The sequence below is a fragment of the Barbus barbus genome (genome assembly GCF_936440315.1).
Source record: "Barbus barbus genome assembly, chromosome: 6".
NCBI classification, from domain to species: Eukaryota; Metazoa; Chordata; class Actinopteri; order Cypriniformes; family Cyprinidae; genus Barbus; species Barbus barbus.
In genome coordinates this window covers 30826079-30851931 of record NC_136734.1, presented here as the reverse complement: position 1 = coordinate 30851931, position 25853 = coordinate 30826079, and the positions used below count along the sequence as shown (strand labels likewise).

General features: G+C 37.7%; 2 protein-coding genes across 2 annotated transcripts; one reads left to right on the top strand and one right to left on the bottom strand.

Annotated features, from left to right (window-relative positions):
* The window catches only part of LOC306871647 (transient receptor potential cation channel subfamily M member 3-like), a gene marked incomplete at its 5' end in the record, with an annotated part of 440831 nt that overhangs the window by 386917 nt on the left and 28061 nt on the right, over positions 1 to 25853 (bottom strand).
* LOC306871460 (nuclear receptor ROR-beta-like) lies at positions 1911 to 25012 on the top strand. Of its 2 annotated transcripts, none has more exons than XM_079419411.1 (10): positions 1911 to 2139; positions 18769 to 18854; positions 19649 to 19790; positions 19900 to 20319; positions 20433 to 20554; positions 21567 to 21699; positions 23435 to 23542; positions 24175 to 24285; positions 24475 to 24587; positions 24708 to 24970. In XM_079419411.1, the coding sequence occupies exons 1-10, from the start codon at positions 2133 to 2135 to the stop codon at positions 24864 to 24866; spliced, it is 1401 nt and encodes a 466-aa protein (XP_079275537.1). In that variant the 5' UTR covers positions 1911 to 2132; the 3' UTR covers positions 24867 to 24970. The 2 variants fall into 2 exon arrangements, with proteins under 2 accessions (XP_079275537.1, XP_079275536.1); XM_079419410.1 differs by lacking the exon at positions 1911 to 2139 and adding an exon at positions 16664 to 16780 and having other exon boundaries at positions 24708 to 25012.

Genomic DNA, 25853 nt, shown 5'->3' with positions numbered 1-25853 from the left:
ACAGCGAGGATTTTGTCTGAGATTCAGCATGTTGACATTTGACATGTAGATTTGCAAGGGGAGACAATTATCGGGTGAACTCTGATCTACATACATAAATATCGTGTTGAACAGTGATAGGAAAGAGATTCAAACACGAACGCACCTTACGCATGTATATATATGTATAATAAAAAAAAGCATCATGTTCTGTAGGCCTATATGGTATTCAATCAATTTCCCAGTAAAATGTTCTCTTTTTCAAAAACACCTGCTTGTTCCCAGAGTACAATATAAAGGCATGTGTCATTTGAGAGTTAAGGGGAATCCCTTTGAGAAATAGTGCCCTAATTTTTATTTTCAATGGAAAGTTATCCAATTATATTTAAGTTAACTTCCTGATGGTCGATTCAAGGACAAAAGAGTTACACAAATATGCTTTAACCTTAAAACCAGGGAGATCTATCAACTCATTTAATGCTTCTATCTTTGGACCTCAGTCATGTCTTCTCTCAAAAATAATGACTAACAGTGAGGTGGCCTGACCAACAGTCCAGTTAGTCATTTGTGAGGAAAACTACATACTTATGGGAAATAACGTCACAATTTAGACATTCTTGAGCTATTCTATTTGACAGCAGTACGTACCAAGGTAAAGCAATAGAAGTGAATACAAAAGCTTTGCACAACAAACAGTGTTTTTGTTCAACAACAGTGCTGTCACTCCAGGACAGTGCTTTACAATCTCCAATGGACTGGTCTGGCTTTATTGTCATGCTTGCTTTTTGTCATTACATCACAATTATGAGTTTGTTCATACAGGAGAAATGGAAAATAAAAAAGGCGGAAAAGAAATGTAGGTCAGTGGTGATGTGCTCTGGGCAGCTAGTCTCTGCCTTTCCCTGGATGGGTCTGTAGCTCAGTCTCTGTCTCCACCTCCCCCCATACACACACGGGCAGTAGGCAATTTCACACTCTCCTAGGTATTTGCTGTTTAAACTGATGGCTAGTAGATGAAGGTGATTTAAAGAAAAAAGGTTTATATTGGTGGTTCAGTCAAATGTAAAGAAATATGAAACCATATTATGCCATTAAAAATATATATTTTAAATTATTTTATTTTTTACTTTTTGCACCATAGAGAATTATAATTAATAAAAGTTTCAGATTTTTTCACTACTTTAATACTACTGCTATTGTCTAATTTGGCACCTGATATATCACACATTGAAAAACTGAAAAAAACTCTGTTACTGCACATTAATCAAACATTTTACAGGTTCATCATTGCTGACCTGGTAGGACAGTGGGTCATTGATGAATAGTAGCTATATATTCTATTATAGCTATTCTATTATATATATTCTATTTGAGGTCCAACAGTTTGCAATTATATATATAGGCCTATATATATATATATATATATATATATATATATATATATAAGCAAGCGTGTTTGTGGGAAGGAGTGTCTTGCTCTCTAGTAGGTAAAATTTCTAGAGATTTTGAAAGTATGTTTGAAACTAAAATATATAAACTTTAAAAAGTATCCAAACAGTTTTACTCTGGTATGACCATCCATGCAGTGCAACTCAATTCATGTGGAACATTCAAACTACCAATAGCCTAATAATAACTTCTACTAATTCTACTAATTGTAAAAGCAATTTATTAAAGGGGGAAAACACAAAGGAAAAAAGTTAATAACATGATAAGTACGAGAAGAAGGTTTTTAAATATTTTCTTTAGAAAATGGATAAAAATGTCTGTGTGCGTCGCACTGGCTTACGCGCAGACCGCACAGTGTCCGTCTCTGCTTATGCAGCTGAAGACGCTAGAAAGTGGGCGGAGCGGAAAGTGTCGGTCCAATCCGGGCTGTCGTAGCCTGCTGCGCGCTCTCCCGTGCGCTCTCGGAGGCAGTGAAAACCTCCGGTGGGTATATGCGCTCGCAGATGTCATGTGAAACCCCTCATGCTGGCCTTACCGCACATCTGAAGAGTCCGAACACCGCTACACGCACCTCTGGAATGGTTTTGCACAATAGTCTGCCGCTTTGACGAGACCAAACTTCACCACCGAGGATTTTGTTTTTTTACTCTGGTTTATGTTTGTTTCTTCATGACTGACGCGTTCGGGAGCGAGTCGCCAACACTATGCGAGGTAGGAATACAACTGTTTGTGACAGCTCATTTGAATAATAAAGTATAGGGTGTTCTTTTCATTCTCACCCCACAGTTTGTCCATCATTCCTGGTAGGCTACTGTCTGTTTCGTAAAGTCATGCCGAAGGGTTCATACGCGGTCTATGATACAGACATTTGTCAGATTAATTTATATGTGGATATAAAAAACAAAAAAATCAGTTTTTGGTCAGCTGTGTTTCATATTCATGGGAGCAAGACAATGAAAGATAAATAAACCCCGCGCATCATTCCACGTCTCGTGTTTATGGAGACTTCATCAGACAAGAGACAACTTTCCTCCAACTTTCCTAACGAGTGGATTTTATTTATGAGCCTATGAAGACTTACTGAGTATCTTACTTTGAGTCTTGGGCTTTTCATTTTATTTATGTGCATGTGAGAAATTGCAGCAGCTTTTTAGACTGTTACAGATTAGAAGATTAGCAGGGGAAACAGTTGCACCAAAACTTCCCCGTGTTATTTGTATTCATTTACATTTATTCATTTAGCTGACTTACAATTGCTATATATGTCAGAGGTCGCACGCCTCTGGAGCAACTAGGGGTTAAGTGTCTTGCTCAGGGACACATTGGTGTCTCACAGTGGATTCGAACCCGGGTCTCTCACACCAAAGGCATGTGTCTTATCCACTGCGCCATCACCACCCATTTAGTGATTTAAGTAATGTGGGTAGTGTTTTAAAGCAGACCACCACGGTGTGGGTAAAGTGAAGTTCGTGTCGTGCGTTCTACTGACCCATTTCCGTCAGTCATGCGCCGCTGCGCGCTCAAAGCGTCGAAGTGCAGCACCAATGTCCGCGCGAGTCCAGTTAAACACACGCGTGGAGCAGCGCGCGCTTTGCCCATCGCACGCGCTCTTCTCGGACTCTTTGCAGTTACACCTGTGATAATATGGAATTAACAAAAGCAGAAGTGTTTGTAGAGTTTTTGTTTAAAAATGCAAATATGTTTCAATAATAAAAGTGTAAAAAAGAGCGTGGCTTGTAGCCTATCAATCAGAACGCTTTAGTTTATGTCGGAGTTCATGTTTTAACGTGTAACATACCAGTGCTCTGTTATATTTGCTATAAAATAATGCTATTAAGATGTTTTAATTCCTATTTTAGATTGTGGATGATAATTTGACATTTTTAATATAAGCCTACCTTTTCTAAACATTTAAAAATCTGTAAAATCATGTTCATGTATACAATTTATAGTCATTATCATGGCATTGAAATTAGATTATTAGAAAAAAAATAAAATAAAGATGTTGAACTGAATGTGGATTACAGTCATTTTTTGATTGTTTCAAATATATGTATTTATATTGTTAGCGATCTTCTGCTGTTTTCATTTTTTAAGTAATTTTCGTTTCATAGTATAATATCTAAACAAATACAGCACACGATGCACGCGCGTGACATTACACGAAAACAAACAAACAAACACATTATGATTTTTTATACGCCGATTTTTAAGAAGGCTGTCTAATCTGCAAGGGTCTAGGTAGCTTTTTGTTGGAAAGAAATAAGTTTAGTGCGCGTGCCTGCATGGGAAACACCAAAAAGTCAGTTCTCCATCTCTGTGTCACGCCCCCAGAGCACCTCTCTGCTTCTCTTTCTGTGCCCCAGAGGACCCTGTCAGAAAGAATCACATCAGTATCAGGGGCCTCTCACCGAGCCCGACTCTCCGACACTGACAGCAGCCTATAGCGCGGGCCTTTTCAAATAACAATCAAACTTCGTCAGCTAATCAGATATAGAAATGCAATCTACTTACAATCTTGTAAAATGTCCAATTACTTTTGAAGTTTGCATGGACATGATTTTTAGGAACACGAACCAGATATAGAATTTTTAGACTAGATTGTCTACTTGTCTTTTTAATGTCATCGACAGGACGGAAGCAATTGCTATTACTTGTTTTAATTAGTTACGGCATTAATCCGTTTAAAGGTTTTTTAATCATTATAAATTTAGCTTTTTATATTTAGGCTACTCTATATGTGGTTCGCCGGTAGAGAAACATTTTACTCCATATATACTCTTAAATCTTTCACCAATTGTTGATTTAGGCTAGTAAAAATGAAATATAGTTATTAATAATTTGTAGTTAATAGTGAATGTTAATTACAACACGTTCATGTTTATAATTAATATATGTGTTTGTTGATTCCATTTTTAAGATGATTATGGACGTACACAACAGAAAGATTTTCTTAAAGGGACAGTTCACCAAACCAAATACGAAATGTCATCATTTACTCACGTTTATGTAGTTTCAAATCTAAATAACTTTTTTTCCTTTGGTGGTTCACAAAAAGAGCTGTTATGACAGTCTTAGTCACCATTCAGTTTCATTGCATCTTTTCAGTCAAGACAAAGTATGGTGACCGAGGCTGTTATTCATCATCTTTCATGGAATGAATAAAGTCATATAATATGCTATGATAAAAATACGATTTTAGAGGAACTACCCTTTTAAGTGTTGGGAACAGCTATGATTTTTTTTTTTTTTATATTATGAATCTATTTTGTTTCATATTTACTGATTGCAGGGTTTGTGAATATTAAATATTACTTGTGTGTTTTTGTTGACTGACTTCACTAGTGCACTAGTTTGTTGTTTGTGTACACATAGATGTGCCCTATTGGTCAAAACATTTATCAGTTTGCTTTATTGATCAGAGATGGATTTGCAATGTCTTCCAATGCATATATCTTATGGACTGTGGTACCCAATCTAGTAACTCAACTCTACATCCTCTCCAAACCTTGTCTTCTCCATTACAGTGCACAGTGCTGCTTCAGGGCTGGTGTTAGTTTTCCCACAACTCTGTCACACGCAGATCACGTTCAAACTGCATTCGTACGCACACACATACACAACACGTCTTGATTGCTTGACCCCCGTTTTGGTTGTCTTTAAAGAACAGCAAAGAAACATATCTGGCCTGTGTTTACTTCACATCTGGCCATAATTTCCACAAATGAGCTGCATTGCTTTGTCCATGCTCATTTCAGTCCTTGCTACACCCCTGAAACTCTGAGCCATAGACACAAAGATAGACAGTTACGCATGAACTCCCAATGCCAATAGCTTTTAGCATCACATTGGCTTACAGAGTGAGAGGCCATCTCTCCATCGACCTGCTTGACGTTGCGTGGCTCAGCTTGCAGAAGAGCAGGATCAATATGCATGGCCTGCTCAACCATGAGCTTTATTCTGACTGTAAACTAGCATAACCTGTGTATATAGATATTATAGTTGTTTAAAGCAGAGGATCCATTTGATAAATCCCATCAGTGTATGTGTGTAAATATACTGCTTACCAAAGTGTTTTTTTGTTGTTGTTGGTGTTCATTTAAGTGTGTTTTTTATATATATATATGTTACAGTTCGGGGGTGGATCAATAAACACAGCATTGTTTGTTTGACTGACACCATACACATGACCATATCGCAGACATGGATTACGCAGTGCAAATCTCTAACCAGGCAGTAGGCCAACAATAACTAGGTAAAACTAGCAATAACCAGCCGCTGCTTCCAAATCTGGTGTTTTCAATGAATTAAAAAGACAATAAAGTCTTGATAATACATATAACCGTGAAACTGCAAGGCAGAATCTATCCGAACTTTCACTTTGAAGCCTAGGTTTGTATTGGTACTAATATCATCTGGTCAGTTGTTAGTTGTAGCTGCTAGTTTTTTTCTTTTTGCTTTGCTGACTAATGGCTTGTACTTACGTAACCTGTGAAAGATTACGCAAAGAAAACCAAGAGATGTAATCCCCTAAAGTGAGTCGCACAGCCAGAACAAACCTAATCCATTTAGTATGTTGCGTTCTTTATTCTCCACTCAGTTTTATGGGCCTTTACACGTTAAATAACGAATTCTGCATAATTGTAGATCTGAGTTTTCCTTCTAGCTGACTACATAACTTCAACCAGATGTCTTGACATCTATTTCTGAGTGTGAGCGTGTCGGCTTTTGTCCCCTGTAGTGTTTTTGTGAACGCGCCTTTCTTGAGTATCGACTGAGAATGTGTGGACTAGAGTGTGTCATCTGTTTGCTGAGCCCTTGTTTGAGATGGTTGAGTGTGCATGAGAGAGCAGCTCTGAGAGAGGCTGAACTGTAAGGCTAAACGTGTCCGTTTAATGTTTGCATTTTGCCCTCCCTGCGGTATTGCAGCAGTGGCATTTCTGCATGTTTTCTCAGCTTTGCTGCACGTCAGATTTATTACTTCTCTTCGACTGGCCTCACCCTTCGCTAGGTGTTCATTCATTCAGTAATGTGCGCTTTGGAAAGCGGCACCTGGGGCTTTTGATATGGTGCAGGAGGGGAGCTGACATCACTGGAGACCATTCTCCAACATGACAATGATGTTGCATGCTGAACTTACGGTATGAATATCATGGTCTTTTTTGTCTGTAAGGTTTTTAAAATCATGCTGGTTTTGTCCAAAAGTCAGATTCGGTGTGATATATAGTGTCCAGAAAATAACTTACGAGGCTTAATAGGCTTACTGTTCCACCTCAGGCACGGAGGAAAGAGAAACTTTGTCTTATGCTTTAGAAAGAATTAAAACACATAGTTATGTAACACTGAAATCGGATCTAGAGTAGAGCTCTCTCTCTCTCTTTCTCCTGTGTGGTGTATGGGTCGTGTGCCCACTGCTCACAGTTAATTTCCACTTCTTTCAGTTTCAGTTGCATCAGAAAATCTGTTTGCACAGACTTGTTTTGTCATTCATGTCAATACTGATATGTCCACAGCAGGGTCCATAGAAAACACACATATAGTGGGGTCCAAAAGTCAGAGACCACTAGTGCAAATGCCCCCTTATTTAATACAAAATATTTAATTACTTATGTTATCAGCATATTTTGTTTGATAAATTCAATTTTAATTTTTCCCCTCTGATTGCTTTAATGGCAGCAGCACTCGAATTTCATGAACTCCACAAGTTTGTGTAAAATCTGAAGATCATGTTCTCCAGCATGATTTCTGAAATTATCCGAAGAGCATCTTGTGCTTCAGTGGAAGCAAGAACATTTGACCATCTGCACAAAGAGTCTCTTGATCAATGCCAATCGAATTTACTTATTTAATTAACAACCTGTTTGTGCAAAATCTTAAATATTTCTTATTAATTTCCTTTTTTAAATGTAGTATTTTCATTGACGTTTAAACTTCAGTTTATATACACAGAAATCTCATTAGCTCAGATCCATTGCACCTTCACAGTCCTCCTCTGTGTTTAAAGTGTCTTGACTGCATAAACACTCGTACACCGCAAACTCTTTGAACCAGATTGTTAAAGCATGCTAATGTGATTATATCTGCTTTAGGATTCCTCTAGGAAAATTACATTAGGAACGGCATTGAGAGGAAATGTTGAACAAAAACATGCATAACAGAAGTACTATTTGTGCGAGCTTTTGAAACAGAGACCCTTAAAAGAGATTTAGATGAAGAGCAAGAATGATCTTAGAGAATCAGACTGAGATGGAGTGATCAAGGGAGATGAGTGAGACAGAGAGAGAGACACTGCGCTCTCAGGTGAAGAGAGGCCTTTAGATTGTGATCAATCTGCTTCTTTCAGAGAGGGGCTCCTGGGGCCACTTTGGGGAAGGACCTCGTTACATAGAATTAAATTGTGGCCTAAGGCGAGCTATTACCATCCCGTCCTGAGAGAAAAGCTGTAAAGAGGCATGCGGAACACACACACACACACACACTACGATATACCAACATTTAGAGAACAGGCATTTTGATGAATATCAGGTCAATTTATAACTATAAATATAAATCTATATTTAGCTGTTGAAAGCACCAGACGTTTCCATACACATGTAATGTGTTAAAAAAAATTGTGATGTCCCAAACCAATAAATATATAAGTACAGATGCATGTTAGATGTGCGAGGTGGGTTTTTGGGTTTTTATTAAAATAATAATATTTATAATAATAATGCTATTTCTGAATAACACCTGTTCATTTAAAAAATACCACAAGAAGCATGAAGTTACCCAACAAAATATTTTTCACAGTATATGCTTTCTAATGCATTCAATTTGATAACCTCCTTGTCTAAATCTGTTTCTTCAGCATTACAGTGCATCCATATTTACTTCCTTTGACCAATCATGTAGGATTATTTAATTCTGAAGAGGGAAGAGTGAGAGAGGACACTGTCCAAACACCCAGATATGACACGGCTATGCTACCCTTAGCCTGAGTGACTTACTAACCCACTTTAACAGTTTACACACACAAATACACATATACACACACACAACCCATTTGGCCACAGTTACAAACCCTGCCCTATGAAGCCTCTGTGTACTACAGTATACTGTAGCTTTCAACCAGAAACAACCTAAAAACGCTCATCAAAAATGAAGCAATTTTGTGGCATGTCTATCAGCGAGACGTGACACAAAATACTTTAGTAGTCTCAGATAATATATATATATATATACATATATTATCTGAGACTACTAAAGTATTTTGTGTCATGTCTCACTGATGGCTTATCAGAGTGAAAACACTCATTCAATCCAGCTTTGCGCATGCAGACATACACACAGTCAGTGTCTTAAAGAAAGTTCAAAGGTTGATGAGGTCAATGAGGCTGTGTTGGTGGGGGGCGGGCAGGTCATGAAGGTCAGACTGATGGAGCACGAGTCCTTTTGTGCCTAGTAAATGGTTACACCCACAGTATCAGAATTGACTTCCATACAGTTTCTTAATTCTGTTTCTTTTTTTCTGCGTTCCAGCAATTCAGTTTTGTGAGTTTCTTTGTGATAAATGATGCAGTTCACACTGACAGCGATAAAATCATGGGTGGTCATGAGTCTCTGTGTTATTTGCTAGTAGGGATTCTTTGCTTTCTCATTGTATTAGTGCTTGTGTTTTTCACCTCTTAGGGAGACACAACAGTTGAATAGGCTAAAAACTAAATAATATTACAAGAAAATATGAGATATTGCTATGAATCTCTGCCAAGTTATTGCACCATTACCCTTTATTTCTATTTTTATTACAAATTGACCTCAAAACATGTTAAAGATTAAATATTAGTATATGAAATACTGGGAACAGAGTGCAGTATTTCATACACTACACAATGTGTAAGAAAAAAAAATCAAATATGTAAATTAATCTTTATTTTTTGTCCTGATGTTTGAGAACCTGTGTGGAAAGTTGGTTTCTTGGTTTGTACATGTTTAGTGAAAGCTGAGATGACGAAATGAGGAAAAATACTAATTTTGATTAAATGTCTTTTAAGCACGGTACAAGCACTGCTAATTCAATATTTTGTTTCTTTCATGGTTGCTCCAGAGTGTAATTTGTTAAGGAAAGCTAAAAATTAGATGTGTGAATGGGGGGAAAAAAGCCTTATATTTCTTGAAGTCTACCAATTCCATACATGAAAATATCCATGATTTGTGAAGGATAATGTGATGCTGAAGACTGGAGTAATGGCTGCTGAAATTCAGATTTACCATCACAGGAATAAATGACATTTTAAAAGACATTAAATTAGACAAAAATTACTTTATATTGTAATAATATTCTACAATATCACTGTTTTTATTGTATCTTATAAATGCTGCCTTATTGAGGACAAGAGACTTTCAAAACCTTCAGAGACCTTCAGTATTGCAGTATACAGTGACTGGTTGAACACACAGCACATGTATCCTGTAATGTCAGATATATGTAGTTTTATATTCTTCAGAGGTTGGATTTGTGCCAGTGTGTCCCCTTCTGTAGCCTCATTGAGGCAGCCAATCACATCTCAGATCAAAGATGCCTGAGACTGGCACAGCTGATGACAAGCCAATGGGGAAATGCCTGCAGCCAACAAATACATATTCTGCTTCAGAGATAAAATCCCAGCAAACTGTGGCACATACAGTACGGAGCACTTTCTAACAGTCTTACTCTTTAATTCACACGTATATAGAGAAGCACAGACAGCCATGCATGTAGTGGGGTTAGTATTATTTTAGTTATTATAATTGAGATACTATTATAGTTTTTATTAATATTTCATATTTTTAAATAATTTGAATATATTTTTTATTTTCCATTTTCATTTTGAGTTTACTCATTTTATTTTGTGTTTTTGCTATATAACTGTTTAATTAGCTATTTTAGTATATGAAGTTAAACTTAAATTATATTTTATTTTAGTTCAATATGTATTTTTTTCAAGTAAAAAAAAAAATTGGATTTATGTTTAGTTTCTGTTAACTCTAATAACCGTGAGTGGGGTAAAGGTATTATTGCAACTGTCTTTGTTTGACATAACATAAACGAGGCTGTCAAAGAGGCATCTGAAGGTCAATAATAAAATTGGCCTATACGAGCATAAAAAGCACATTACACAGAGCAGACTAAAAAAGGTCTACAACTTGAACAGGTGGCACAGATGGCTTCACCAAAATGACCTGAAGTGTACCGCAAAACCCAATTACTATATGTTAGTCTATAGACAAGGATATCCAGAGCAAATGCATTTGGATCATTAAACAAACCTGGGTTTCAAAACAATCTGTGCTAATAATAATTAGCTAATTTACATGGCTTACAAGAGCCCACATGCTAAGGATTTCATGTCAAGGATTATATCAATGAGCCAAGAGACTGTCCGGAAGATTAGTTATGCTGTAGGAGTTTCATACGGACGGAGTGGGTGGTTTGGCTGTTCGGCTGAATATAGAGAAGCTGGTCTCTTGAAAACTTGAAGACTTTATAGTGCTTTTTAGTTAAAGATAATGCAGGTCATCAGATACTTACATCTAAATATTTTAAAGGACCAAGTGGGGAAAAAGTGGAATAAAAGTGGATTTCCCTGTGGAATTGTCCTAATTATTTTCGTAGCAATACACAGTGGGATCAATGTTGAATCAGAATGCTAATGTTGCTGACAGTGAAAGCGGTTTAGTAAGTGCCCAGGGCCTTCATCTCAGAGCCCTTCCCTGAAGGAAATGATGTAAAACATGGATGAAGACCACATGCTATCGCAGGCTGCCCCTCTGCAACCACTACCCCTTAGGCCACTGTCAATCTGGACAATGTGCCACCTAATGTTGACAAGCTGCCATTACACGACCCTCTCACCCCAGCTCACTCATAGACCTTGAAAAACACATGCGCATTCATCTGCAATGGACAATCTCAAGCATTTCCAGTGCAATCGCGTCCTCTAATGTTTGTCTGTATGAAAGAAACATGGATTGTCGACAGGCTCACAAGTGTGAGTGCTGAAGATAATCTCCCACCTACACAATGTATTAGTATCACTGTTTAGCATATCCCAACAAGGCTTTGGAATATCATTGGGCCTGATGCCAGATGACAAAACAACATCTTATCATATGCATACAGGCAAGATTTACAACAAAGACTTCAAATGGCCTTCCATCTGCAGGCTAAAATTAAAAGACGGGCGACATTATCAGTACATTCACCTGAAGGAATGCTGCAAACAAGGTTTGCGGGTATCATTGAGCCAACTGCCAAATATCATCATCATCTCATCAAACTAATACACAAAAAATAGCAACACACACGAAAGACAGCTGTTGGTGCGTTACTCTGAAGTTATATATCCATCGCATTTTTAGGAGAAAGCGCAAGTTATGATGTTATCATTTAAATTATGAATTACAACATTATCGCATTGTGGGTCGTGTTGGTACACATCTGTCACCCAGACAGCTGCTATCGACACCAAATATTTATTGGTGTTCTCCAGCGTGTACGTGTGTGAATGCGTTATAATAAATTAAGTTGCAGGGGTGCTCATATCCACTTTAATGAAGCTAATTAAAGAACTATTTAGAGAGAGAGGGAACTACTCCTGGGACAGAAAAGAGCTTCATATCATTAGGAATCAATTATACAATCCACGTGTGTGTGTGTGTGTGTGTGTGTGTCTCTTTTTTCGCTCACACACAAATTAAAGGACGAGTTCACAAAAATAAAATATAAATGAATAAATTCTGTCATTATTTACTCACCCTAATGTTGTTACAAACCCATATGACTTACTTTATTCTGTTGAACAGAGTAAAAATTTTATATTTGCAGAACATCTTGGGTCCTCTTCTCCATATAATGAAAGTGACTAAAGTTGTCAAGCTCCACATTGACCAAAAAAGCACCAAAATATCATAAAAATGCTCTGATTCATACACTACCTTTCAACTGAAGCCATACAAAATTATTGTAAAGACAGGAAATTATCTATGAATAAAGACTTTTGCTGTCATCTTATGTCCTCAAAAGTCTTGAATATACCCTAGTAAAAAGGTTATATATTTAAAATACATTTATTTCATACTAAGTACAGTTCAAATCTATTAACATATATACTGACATATTGCTTGAGACTTACTGATATAAAAATGATAATTAAACTTTATTTGTAGTACTTATGCACAACGTACATTTCTATATATTGTATGATCTTTGAATAACATCGGTCTTTAAATTCAAGATTTTTAAAGTGTACCTGAAGTATATCTTTAGTTGGATTTCAGCACCACTTCTGCACAATTAAAGTGCATTAAGTACAAAAATTAGTTGTGTTCCAAATTAGCAGACTTTAAGTATACCAACAGTACAATTGCAGGGTATTTTTATTAAGCACATAAACATTTAATTAATTTTACATTTGTTTTCCACTAATTGATTAATCGTTAACCTTAACCTCTTAAACCTGATATGGGGCCGCTGCCAAGTAGCACTTGCTTTACCAACACAATTAAAAGCTTAGAAACTTGTCAGATACACATGTATCTCAAAATTGCTGTTATTTAAATGATTAACAGCAATTAATTGATCATTAATTAATTGTTAGCATGCCATATGGACTACATTTCCCCTGCTTTTTGTCATTTCACATATACGTATATCAAAACATGGTACGTTTTGGATATTGCGGGTGAGTAAATAGAACAGAACTTTAATTTTTTGGGTAAACTACTCTTTAAATCACACACTCTCTCATATGTGCAGTATAAACATTATTTATGCGTTTACTTCCCACTCAGTAACTTGTGTGCAGCTACACTGTGAGACTAGCATGTGCGGTATTCCGCAGCTCCTGTCTGTCCTCGGCTAAGCCTGCAGGGCTGAGCTCCTCTTAACCATGGAATCGCCAGCACTGCACTCCCTCTCTTACATAACCCTCTGATAGGCCTAACCCTTATGCGTAACAGCAGACAGGGGCAAGTTGCCTGTGAGAACAACCACATGCTTGTTTTTGTGCAGTAATAGCGTCGTTTATGAATGTATAACATCTACGCTAATTCTTTTTCCTTGGTTCTGATGCTTTTCGACAGATGCAAAATGCAAACGTATTGGTGCAGTTAAACAGAAACCAAATTTGCAAATCTCTAATGGTTTTAGCAACACTAAGATGTTAAAAATCTAAAGAGACAGTTAAATCCGTCGCTAACATCCCTCTAGGTTTTTCTATTTACATATTTCATCTCATCCTTTTAGGTTTATAATCCCTTAAGGAAGTCAAATCAGTATATGTACCACAATGACAAATGTGCAGCGTCGTTGTATCGGTAGGGATGGCGATGATATCATGTCCTGTTGGAATGTCACGGTGGTGTGGATGATTGCTCTGACAGGCAAACTATACAGGCCTCCTACCCACAAACCCAAGGAGGCTGTGGTTGTCCTGGCAACAGTGACACAGACACGGACGTCTCCTTATTTCATATGACAGGTCTACACACACAGGCCCTGTGGCCATTCTCACACAAACAGACACATCGAATATTTTCATTCAGACCCAAACACACTCATACTCAACCCACAAACCATTTATTAAACACAAATAAACTGAATGCATTTCTCTTCTGTAATGCAGTCGTCGATTCAAATTTTGACTTGATAACAGGAGCTAAACTAATTCTAACACGACATAAACGCACCCAGCATGGCATATTTTATCGATGGTCAATACTGCTGTGGCCTAGCGATCCAGCTCGCTGCTTTTAAAGGGCTATAGATAACTTCACAGCTGTTGTGTGCAGTTTAAGGTTAAAAGAGTTATTTACAACACTGTTTTTTGTATGAATGTGTTCAGGTTTCTATGCTCATTTGACCCAGTTTGGCTCTGGCACTGGTCAAAGTGGGCCATGAGAGGAGCCGGTCCAGTGTTCGGAGTCTGGGGCCAATGGCGAAGAACTCACAGTCCTCATTACCACACACAAAACCTGAAGATTTAAGTACCAGGGCATTTTACACTGCTGAAAACACCATTCTGTATTATTTGGCCTTAAAAGCAAGAACAGGGTGTGCTAGTTTTTTTTTTTTATAACTATTTTCACAAGTCTTACTGTGTCCCCGCAGATGATAAAATTAGTGTCTCAAGGTGAAATGCAGTGATTACAGAATAATTAATTGTTCTGAGGAGCCCTAAAAGTGTACATAACTCATTCTAATGAAGTAAAATGAAAACACTCAGGAGCATTCATAAGTTACTGTTAAGCAGAATGGTTTCAGTTTTAATGCAAAGCAGGTAAGACACAGTTATCCATATAGGAATATATTTGTAGCATGCTGTCAGTAACCACATCCATCCATCTATCATTAAAAATAGTACATTTAGTCATTTAGCAGAAACTTTTATCCAAAGTGACTTACACATGAGGACAATAGAAGCAATCAAACCAACAAAAGAGCAATAATATGCAAGTGCTATGACAAGTCTAGGTTAGCCTAACGCAAGAGTAAAAGTTAGTAAATTAATTTGCCAAAAAGACATTGAAATGTATTAAAAAATATATTTACTGAGGTATTTTTTGTAGTTGTTTTATAATTTCCCACCATTGGTCTATGGCTGCACAATTAACCAATCCCATTAGAAGACTAAAATGTTCTTTCTAGATTTTTAGAAACCCAGAAAACAGGTCTCATCACTTCCGCTTGTCGGAGAACATATTAACAGACGTATTAAATAACGTTGATATCTGTGGACTTTTAAAGCTGCAGTCCATAACTTTTTTTGGTTAAAAATGATCCGAAATATTTGAGAAAGTACAAAAAAGGTTTTCACAGGAAATTTGAGCATGGCACTGCGTCATTGTGACATCTGTAAACATTAAAGAAGTTGTCCCGGCTACTAGGCTATGGCATGTGAGGATCCTGCAGGTGGCGGATCGTTTATAGCCTTTTCTCACAGCAACTGGAATAATTAAATGTATCATTTTGATGGCCGATTGTAATCCAGAAAGGACTGTGTTTATGAAACACATGTGAATGAAATTAAATGCTATTCCAGTTTTAAATGTGCTTTTAAATGTGATTACAGATAACTTGGGATTATACAAGATTTATATTTTAAAGAAAACCAGTTCGAAGGGAGCATAATTTGCTTTTTGGGTTAGAAGATTTTCTTAATATGAAATTCGAATGGCATGACATTTAGATTAGACTGTACAGAAATTTAAATCTACACGCTAATACACACTATAATCATAGTCATGCAATGCTGATGTTAATATTAATAATTTGAGAATAAAGTATAACAATAATAATAATTTGCACAGATTGTTAGATTTAATCACCATTAGCGCAATTTATTGTTATGCTTTTATCCTCAGTTGGGCAGAACAAACGTGGCAGACTTGTTACTTACTTGTTCAGATGGCAATATACGGGGAAAATTCTTATTTGGGTCATATATTCCAAGGCGTAGGCTGGAATCTGTGATTCCTAAGTACAGTATCCACACCGGTGCGGTGACTGACTGCCACACATTCACCTCAAAACATTAAATTCATCCGCGCTGGAACCATGCATGGAAGATAATTCCGCAAGTAACTGCAATTCCAGGTTTTCAAACAGAGATGGCGACAAAGAGGCAAAATTTACGGACTGCAGCTTTAAGGTAATCAGTTAAACTAGCAAGCTGTTTTATTGTTGTTTTATTCAATTTTTATATGTAAATGTTAGTGAAAAGAATAACAGTAAAAAAATAAAAAAAAACTTTTAGATATCAACCCTTATATATGATGAACATTGGTTATGATCATTTTTGCATCTACTTTGAAGGCATCTTGAGTAAAACAGCTTCATATTTAACAAAGCATATGCAAAACGCTTGAACCGGAAGCCAACACTGTGGCTTAAGTCTAGTGTGCTAGACTGAGACAAGAAGAGCCATGGCCCAGACCAGCCACAGCTTAACCAAGCAGCACAGTTAATGTATACAGTATGTGTGTGTGTGTGTGTGTTAATCCCATTATATTGCCCACAGTGTGTGTGTGTGTGTGTACATTTAATTTTTCATATATTAATAAATGTTGCACAAATTTGACAAAAGCAAATATTCACATATCATTCATAAAACGTGTATGCATATACACTGTATGAATACAAGATACTGGTCAGCGTATAACATATACACTACTCAGCCTGAGTTTCTATTCTCACAGTCAGATTAGCAGCTCACACACACATAACTAGAGATGCACTCACACTTCCAAACCTCTGAGCTTCACACTGCGGTCTCGAGTCAGGCGTGTTTGCGTCTACAGTGCTTCTGTCTGAAAATGAAGACAGATGTTGTAGGTAAGAGGACAATTCTGGTTTAAAGGGGTCTTAGTTTGTTTTGCAGTTAAAATGTTCACTTCACATTCAAGCAAGTACAGTAACATATCATTTAGCTCTTTTATCTAAACGCAAACTGCTGCTCTTAATAATGAATTTGGCTGGCAAAAATAGCAGTTGTGCTTTATGCATTTTGTCATTTTTACAAATATTCATTTATTGTTTGATTTCATTTGTTTTATGTATTGTCTTTTTCTTTAAGTCGATTTCCTGTAAACTGCAGAGATGAAAATAAACAACTCACAAATGTAAAATTGCGTAAAGAATTATATAAAATTATTGTACATATTTATATGAAAAAATGTAACCCTTTTGATCTGGAGTCATAGCTCAGATGCGTATTTTGTATGTTTAATTGATTTAATGTAAAGCATAAACGCGTGTAAACTAACACTGCGATTAAATCTTAGATCATGAAACTTATTGATAGTGACTTATTGCGACTCATGTGAGTTATATTGTGAGTGATGGACCTTTCATGGAACACACTTAGCAGTTCTTCTGCATCTAAACTATATTGGAGTTGCATCTGAGACCGTTGTTGCATTTGTATTTGTTTCATTAGCGAGCTGCTTGGACTAATTGCATGTTCCTGTGGTCCTAAAGAAAACAAAATCTACATGCAAATGTACAAAAATAAAATTACCCATAACAGTAAGAAATATAGCATTTGTTATTTTTTGTAAATTTTTTATGTCATTATAGGCAGATGTGAATTTGCGTTTGAGTGAGGAAAGATTAACTGAGAGTTGCTGCATCAGATAAGCCAGTTGAGAGCAGGGGAACAAGCATGTGTAGAAATAATTTAGGATTAGATTGGGTGGCTAATCTCTTTATTGTGAGTATGCAGTCTCAGCAGGGAGATGGGTTTCTCTCTGTGTCTTCCTCTCTCTTACTTAGTGAGGCCAGCAGGGGGTGCTCACCCTGTGGTCTGTGTGGGTCCTAACACCCCAGTATAGTGACGGGGACACTATACTGTAAAAAGCACTGTCTTTCGGATGAGACGTTAAACCGAGGTCCTGACTCTCTGTGGTCACTAAAAATCCCATGGCACTTCTCGTAAAGAGTAGCGGTGTAGCCCCGGTGTCCTGGCCAAATTCCCTCCACTGGCCCTTATCAATCATGGCCTCCTAGTAATCCCCATCCACTTGATTGGCTCTATCACTCTCTCCTCTCCACCTGTAGCTGGTGTGTGGTGAGCGCACTGGCGCCGTTGTACTGTGGCTGCCGTCGCATCATCCAAGTGGATGCTGCACACTGGTGGTGGTTGAGGAGAGACCCCCACATGATTGTAAAGCGCTTTGGGTGTATGGCAATACACAATAAAAGCGCTATATAAATGCATCATTCATTCATTCATACTCTCTTTCTATCTCTCTCAAGGGTTTTCCGTCTCCTTTTATCTTTTCTTTTACATTTCTTAGTGACACGTGCAAGAGACGGGAAGGTTGGAGCTGAGCCTCACGGCCATGTATTTGTATTTGGTTCCTCATTAAACAATTTGTCATATTCTGGTTACGTAATTCAGTGTGTAGCTTGCTTCTGCCTTTGGTTTTGTACATGTGTGAGGTTATTTTCATCAAGGAAATCTCTCAAGCATTATGCTTTAAATGGATAATGGAAAAAGAAATTGTCAAAAGCAGAGGTGAGAACCTATTCTGGTGAACCTGAGAGAAATGCATCAAGGGGTTTGGACCTTGACTCACATCTCTCAGCTGGTCTAATATTTATCTTTCGGTCTTGAAAGAACTGTACATTCCAAAATGTCAAAGTGTCTTGACACAAATTTAAAGGGTACATCACAGTCCACTCTAAAAGCGACATCACTCTTAGAGTCAAGGTGGCCATTGTGTCACCTGAAAGGAGCCCTGATGTGCATCCCACCGTCTTCATCAAGCAAATAAAGGCATATGTTATGTAACTATTTTTGTTCATTTCTCTGTTTTCAGCCCAAATTGAAGTCATACCATGCAAAATCTGTGGAGATAAGTCATCAGGCATCCACTATGGAGTCATCACATGTGAAGGCTGTAAGGTCAGTGGAAGATGTGCCTTTTCTTCTGTGCATTTGTTAGTCATCATACAGGTGTTCCAGCCATCCATTGACCAAAACATCTTCAAATGCACAAAAAAAAAAAAAAAATCTATATTTTGTTTTGCAGGAAAGCTATATAAGCATTCTTAAAACAAGATAAAGTTATCCAAAGCAGGTTAACAGTTCAATATTAAGACTTGATTTCAGAGAATGAATGATTAACGATGACAGATTATGTTAATATTTTTTCATTTATTGTAATAATACATTTTATTTATGGGCGCCTTTCAAATCACTCAAGGACACCTTACACATAATAAAATACAAACAATAAACAAAAAGAAAACAATGCATAATAATACACACAACTTTATCAAAATAAACTAATCTAAAAAAAAAAAAAAAAAAATGAGATGTGATTTAAAAATGGAAAGACTAGAACTATTACAAATGTCTTGAGGTAAGGTATTCCAAAGACTATATATTGTTATATACTGTTTTCATTCTAGACAGTATAGGTACATTCTCAGAAAACAGTACCAAGCCCTCAATGGGGCAGTACCCTAAGGTGCAAAAGCCAAAAGATGCATCTTTGTACCTGATTTAGCCCTAAATGGTGAATTTTTACCTTAATAAGGTACTTGGAGGTACATATTGGTACTGTAAAAGTACATAGTACATAATGTGTACAAATTAGTACCTTTTGAAATGGTGCCACCCAAGTGACAGTTTTATACTGACTGATTTTTCTGCATGTTACGTATCTAAATTTTCTGTTGTTGTGTCCACTGTAGGGTTTCTTCAGGCGCAGTCAACAGAACAACGCGTCCTACTCCTGTCCCCGTCAGCGCAACTGTCTGATTGACCGAACAAACCGCAATCGCTGCCAGCACTGTCGGCTCCAAAAGTGCCTGGCTCTGGGCATGTCCCGGGATGGTAAGCGGAATCATATTCTTTCTTACAAATGAACAAACTAATCAGCTGCTTGTCGACAAGCTGGATTGATTTTATTGATTGAATTTTCTTTCACCCTCCCCCATATCAGCTGTTAAGTTTGGCCGCATGTCCAAGAAGCAGAGGGACTCTTTATACGCAGAGGTTCAGAAACACCAGCAGAGGCTTCAGGAGCAGCGGCAGCAACAGACGGGTGAAGCGGAGGCCCTCGCCCGTGTTTACTCCTCCAGCCTCACCAACGGCCTCAGCACCCTCAACCACGAGATTGGGGGGACGTACGCCAACGGTCACGTTATAAATATGCCCAAGGGTCAGCCGAACGGCACTCCCGGTGGCTACTACGGCATGGACTCCACACAGGCCAGCCCTGATCAGTCAGGACTGGACATGACTGGAATGAAGCAGATCAAACAGGAACCCATATACGATCTCACCCCTGTTCCCAACCTTTTCACCTACGGCTCCTATCAAGACAGCCAGCTAGCACCTGGAGTGTCTATGGGGGAATTAGGTACGGAGTTAAGTTCATGGCTCATTGGTGTATGTTTAAAATGCTTTCTACCAAACATATTTACCTTGGTAGCAAGAAACAGTGGTCCTATATTCTGATTTTGTCTTTACCAGACCGAATTGCACAGAACATCATAAAGTCCCACCTGGAGACGTGTCAGTACACAGCGGAGGAGCTACAGCAGCTAGCCTGGCAGACACACTCCTATGAAGAGGTCAAGATGTACCAAAGCAAGGTGTGAGGTTACTCCCTCAATGAGCTCAGTTTGCATGCTTAAACACTTCCTCTGTCCCTGAATCTGACTCACAACGCCGTACATTCATTTACATGCTTTTACACCTGGTGCTGACTCTGTCATCTCTCACCCTTTAACTCCTCTTCGCTCGTACTTCGTTCCCTCTTCATAGTCAGATTGCACGCTTGAGATCAGAGTTCATTAGAGTATCTCAGCCCCCTGGAGCTGATCCTATCCAGCTTTCGCACTGATATGGAGAAAAAGAGAAAGCCACAGAGCTAACGGATTTAGCTAACGAACACTCAAAGCACAATAGGGGAGGGTGCCAGACGTACTACAAGCCCTCTTCATTTCCCTGTGTCAAATGGATTATGGGTAATTACAGAGAAGCCCTTTGAAATAGTGCCTATGAAGATTCGCTATACAGGGAGAGAATTGCAGAGCTCACAAAAGCAATTTGCTGATATCACATTTTCAGTATTCTGTGTGCTCTGAAAGGATGTTTCATAAATGGGAAACTACAAATTCTGCCTTTTTTGTCACGATTTTTCATGAGTACTGAAAATTTCAATCATTACTTTTTAAAAGTAAATTAAACAGAGTGTACTCTGAAGAGATAGGGTTACATTAATTCAAGGAATGTTTTTTGTTTCAACTATTTTTTAAATATATTAACATTTTTATCCAGGAAAGTTGCATTAAATTGATCAAAAGTCCAAGTAAAGACAAAAAAATCCCATTAAATAAATAGTTCTTTTGAATGTTCTGTTCATCAAAGAATCCTGAAAAAAATGTATCACAGTTTTCATTGATACACTGATAATAATAATGATAAAAACAAAATGTTTAATGAGCACCAAATCAGCAGAATTTTAGAATGATTAGAATGATTCCTGAAGGATCAGAAGTCTACTGAAATCTAAAAAATCTACTTTAAATATAAAAATCTATTTATCCTGAACACGTCACAGATGACAAGCTTATGCATGAGGCTTATGTGTGTGTGTTTCAGACACGGGACGTGTTGTGGCAGCAGTGTGCTATACAGATAACTCATGCAATTCAGTATGTGGTAGAGTTTGCAAAGCGCATCACTGGCTTCATGGAGCTTTGCCAGAATGACCAGATATTACTACTGAAATCAGGTAAGAAACAGCCTCTGCTAAACTCTTTTGTGGGTCCACACTATGAAACGTAATCAGCGTTCAGTAACAATATGGTATACAGTTGTGGTCAGAATTATTGGAACCCTTGGTAAATATGATCAAAGAAGACTGTGAAAATTAACCTGCTTTGTTAATCCTTTTGATCTTTTATTTAAAAAATTCACAAAAAGCTAACCTTTCATTGGATAATAAGAATTTAAAATGGGGGGAAATATCATTATGAAATAAATGTTTTTCTCAAACACACGGACACAATTATTGGCACCCCTAGAAATTCTTAAGAGTAAAATATCTCTGAAGTATACTCCCATTCATATTCACAATTTTGAGCACTCTAGGGTGATTATGAACATGAAATTATCCAGCCATGGCTTCCTGTTTCACAGAAATATAAATAGGAGGGAAAACAAAGCCCAAATTCCCTTAATCATCCATCACAATGACAAAAAACAAAGAATATATTTCTGATGTGCAGCAAAAGATAATTGAGCTTCACAAATTAGTGAAGTGGCTTTAAGAAAACAGCTAGAGCAGTGAAAATCCCCATTTCCACCATCAGGGCAATAATTAAGAATTTCCAATCAACAGAAAAATGTAATGAAACTGCCTGGAAGAGGACGTGTATCTATATCGTCCTAATGCATGGTGAGAAGGAGAGTTTGAGTGGCTAAAGACTCTTCAAGGATCACAGCTGGAGAATTGCAGAAAATAGTTGAGTCTCGGGGTCAGAAAACCTTAAAAAAAAATTGTCAAACAGCCCCTACATCACCACATGTTGTTTGGGAGGATTTCAAGAAAAATTCTCCTCACTCATCCAAAAACAAACTCCAGCATATTCAGTTATCAGACAGGACTGGCACTTCAAATGGGACTGGCTTCTATGGTCAGATGAAACTAAAAATGAGCTTTTTAGCAGCAAACACTCAAGATGGGTTTGGTGAACACAGGGATAAAAAGTACCCCATGTGTACAATGAAATATACTGCTGTATTTTTGATGTTGTGGGCCTATATTTCTGCTGGAGGTCCTGGACATCTTGTTCAGACACATGGCATCATGGATTCTATCAAATACCAACAGATAAAAAATCAATAAGTGACTGATTCTATTAGAAATCTTATAATGGGCCATGTTTGGATCTTCCAACCGTACAATAATCCAAACACAAACCTCAAAAACAACACAAAAATGGGTCACTGAGCACAAAACCAAGCTTCTGCTGGCCATTCCAGTCCTCTGACCTGAACCCTGTAGAAAATGAGTGAGGTGAACTGAAGAGAAGCAGCACCGTCATGGAGCTGTGAATCTAAAGGATCTGGAGTGATTCTGGATGAAGGAATGGTCTCTGATCTCTTGTCAGGTGTTCTCTAACCTCATCAGGCATTATAGGAGAAAATTTAGAGCTGTTAAACTGACAAATGGAGGTTTCAAAAAGTATTGAATAAAAAGATGCCAATAATTGTGTCCAACGTGTGTTTGAGAAAAACATTTATTTCATAATGATATTTCCCCCCATTTTAAATTCTTATTATCCAATGAAAGGTTAGCTTTTTGTGATTTTTTTAAATAAAAGATCAAAAGGATTAACAAAGCAGGTTAATTTTCACAGTCTTCTTTGATCATATTTACCAAGGGTTCCAATAATTCTGACCACAACTGTATGTACAGTTGGTCATTCTAACTAGCCTGCTTAACACTTTTCTCACATACTCAGGTTGTCTGGAAGTAGTGCTGGTCAGAATGTGCCGGGCATTCAACCCTCTCAATAACACGGTTCTGTTTGAGGGGAAATATGGAGGCATGCAGATATTTAAAGCTCTAGGTACAACTACTTCCTATTCTCTAATATTATATTTTCTGCATCATTTACAAAATGTACATGAAATAAAAATAGTTGAACATGTTAAAAGGTTAGTTCACCCAAAAATGTAAATTCGGTCATTAATTACTCACCCTCATGTCATTCCAAACCAGTTAGACCTTCGTTCTTCTTCGGAACACAAATTAAGATATTTGGATTGATGCAATCCAAGAGCTTTCTGACCCTGCATAGACAGCAACACAACTGACGCGTTAAAGGCCCAGAAAGGTAATAAGGACATCGTTAAAATCGTCCATGTGACATCACGCATGCGTCGTGGTACTCTTGTGAAAGCACGTCGAAGACTGACATGGAAGAGAAGAAATTAAATAAAGCCGTTGTTTTTGTTTTCTTTGGACAAAAAGTATTTTCCTAGCTTCATAAAATTAAGGTTAAACCACTAATGTCACATGGACTATTTTAATGATGTCCTTACTACCTTTCTGGGCCTTGAAAATGGTAGTGCGGGTGAGTAATTAATTACAGAATTTAAATTTTTTGGGTTAACTAACCTTTTAATAAAACAGCATTTATTGTAAATTATAGTGATAATTTAAGCATGCAATCTGATATACTGTATTTACTTCCTGCAGGCTGTGACGACCTGGTCAGTGCAGTGTTTGACTTTGCTAAGAGTCTGTGTTCACTGCAGTTAACGGAAGAGGAGATCGCTCTGTTTTCTGCTGCAGTGCTCATTTCTACAGGTCAGGCCTCAACAGTATCTTAGTCAGAACATAAAGATGTGTTCATTGAGTATTAATGTGGCCAAATCAACATTATGTTTATTTCAAGAAACTACAGTCTGAGTCCTACACACATTAGCAGAATTCTCAGCATTTCTGCAGTGTTTTCACACCAGCAGATATTAAAAGATGATTCTCTTGCATTTCTAGATCGGCCATGGTTAATGGAGCCCAGGAAAGTGCAGAAGCTACAAGAGAAAATCTACTTTGCCCTGCAGCACATCATGCAAAAGAACCATCTGGATGAGGACGCGCTGGCCAAGGTAGGACGTCTCAAATGACCATGACACAGTTCAAACAGGGACTGATCACATGACTGGTGTAACTCAAATAGATTGCCATTTTATCACGTGACCCTTATTCCTCTGTACCCCGTTCTGCAGCTGATTAGCCGGATCCCCACGCTGGCGGCTCTGTGCACTCTCCACACAGAGGAGCTTCAGGCCTTCCAGCATCTCCACCCAGAGACGGTTAACATGCTGTTTCCCCCTCTCTATAAGGAGCTTTTCAATCCCGATGCTGTTGGCGTCATGCCCAAATGACCGCACACGTTTACACGCACACTTCACAAAGTCTTTCATTCAACAACTGGAGGTGTGGCAGAGGATGAGCACTGTGTTGCAGCATCCACATATTTTGCTGCCACAAAAAAAAAAAAAAAAACAACTCTAGGAATGTCCTGCACTTCAAAAATCCAACTCAATTTCACCGGTACAGTCATAAGAATGTATATATGCGCCAGCAGCAAAAGGCGCCTTCCGTTTGACCAGAAATGTACAGACTTTAGGACAATTTAAGCGGTCTTTAAATTGGGTAAGTTAATTTGTTTGACTTTTCTCGCTCTTTTTTTTTTTTTTTTTTTTTTACAAAATATTGTTCTATTGAAATGAGAAGGTGGGGAGTGCATTCAAAATGATAATGTAGTCTTTCTCTAGTACAAAGCGGTATTCCAGTATTAAATCTTGTTCTGTTAATATTTTAGTCATAATTTAAAAACAACAGTGGTCTGAAAGGCCCGTACCTTGTCTATGTAATTTTTTGTATTTGTTTTGTAGTTTTACCTGTACAGAATATGTGAAGTTGAAACTGGTATAAGTTTAACGAGGGACTAACTTTGTTTGACCATGTTTAAAAGCCTTGTCTGGGCTATGTAGATATGTATAAACGGCACCACAACATTTATCCTACAACTAAGGATTTTTGAAGTGGAAAATAATTGATAATGAATACTTTTCCATACAAAAGTATAGAGATATATATTTTACAAAAATTGTATGGCTGATTACCATCTTGTCAGTCATCGCTGCAATAACAGTTTCTGTAACTGCTAAAAACAATCCGGTCAAATGTGACTATGGAAAGCCCTCAGAACTGCTTCGAATCTATTATCCTGTTTGCTCTAAATGCCTCAAAATGCTGTTTTTACTGCCACACCGCCAAAACTAATATAGCACTAGTTTAGTGGAGCTGCAACCGTCTGTCTGTGAAGGCATAAATCACTAGTGCATGATCATTTACTGCCACTGATA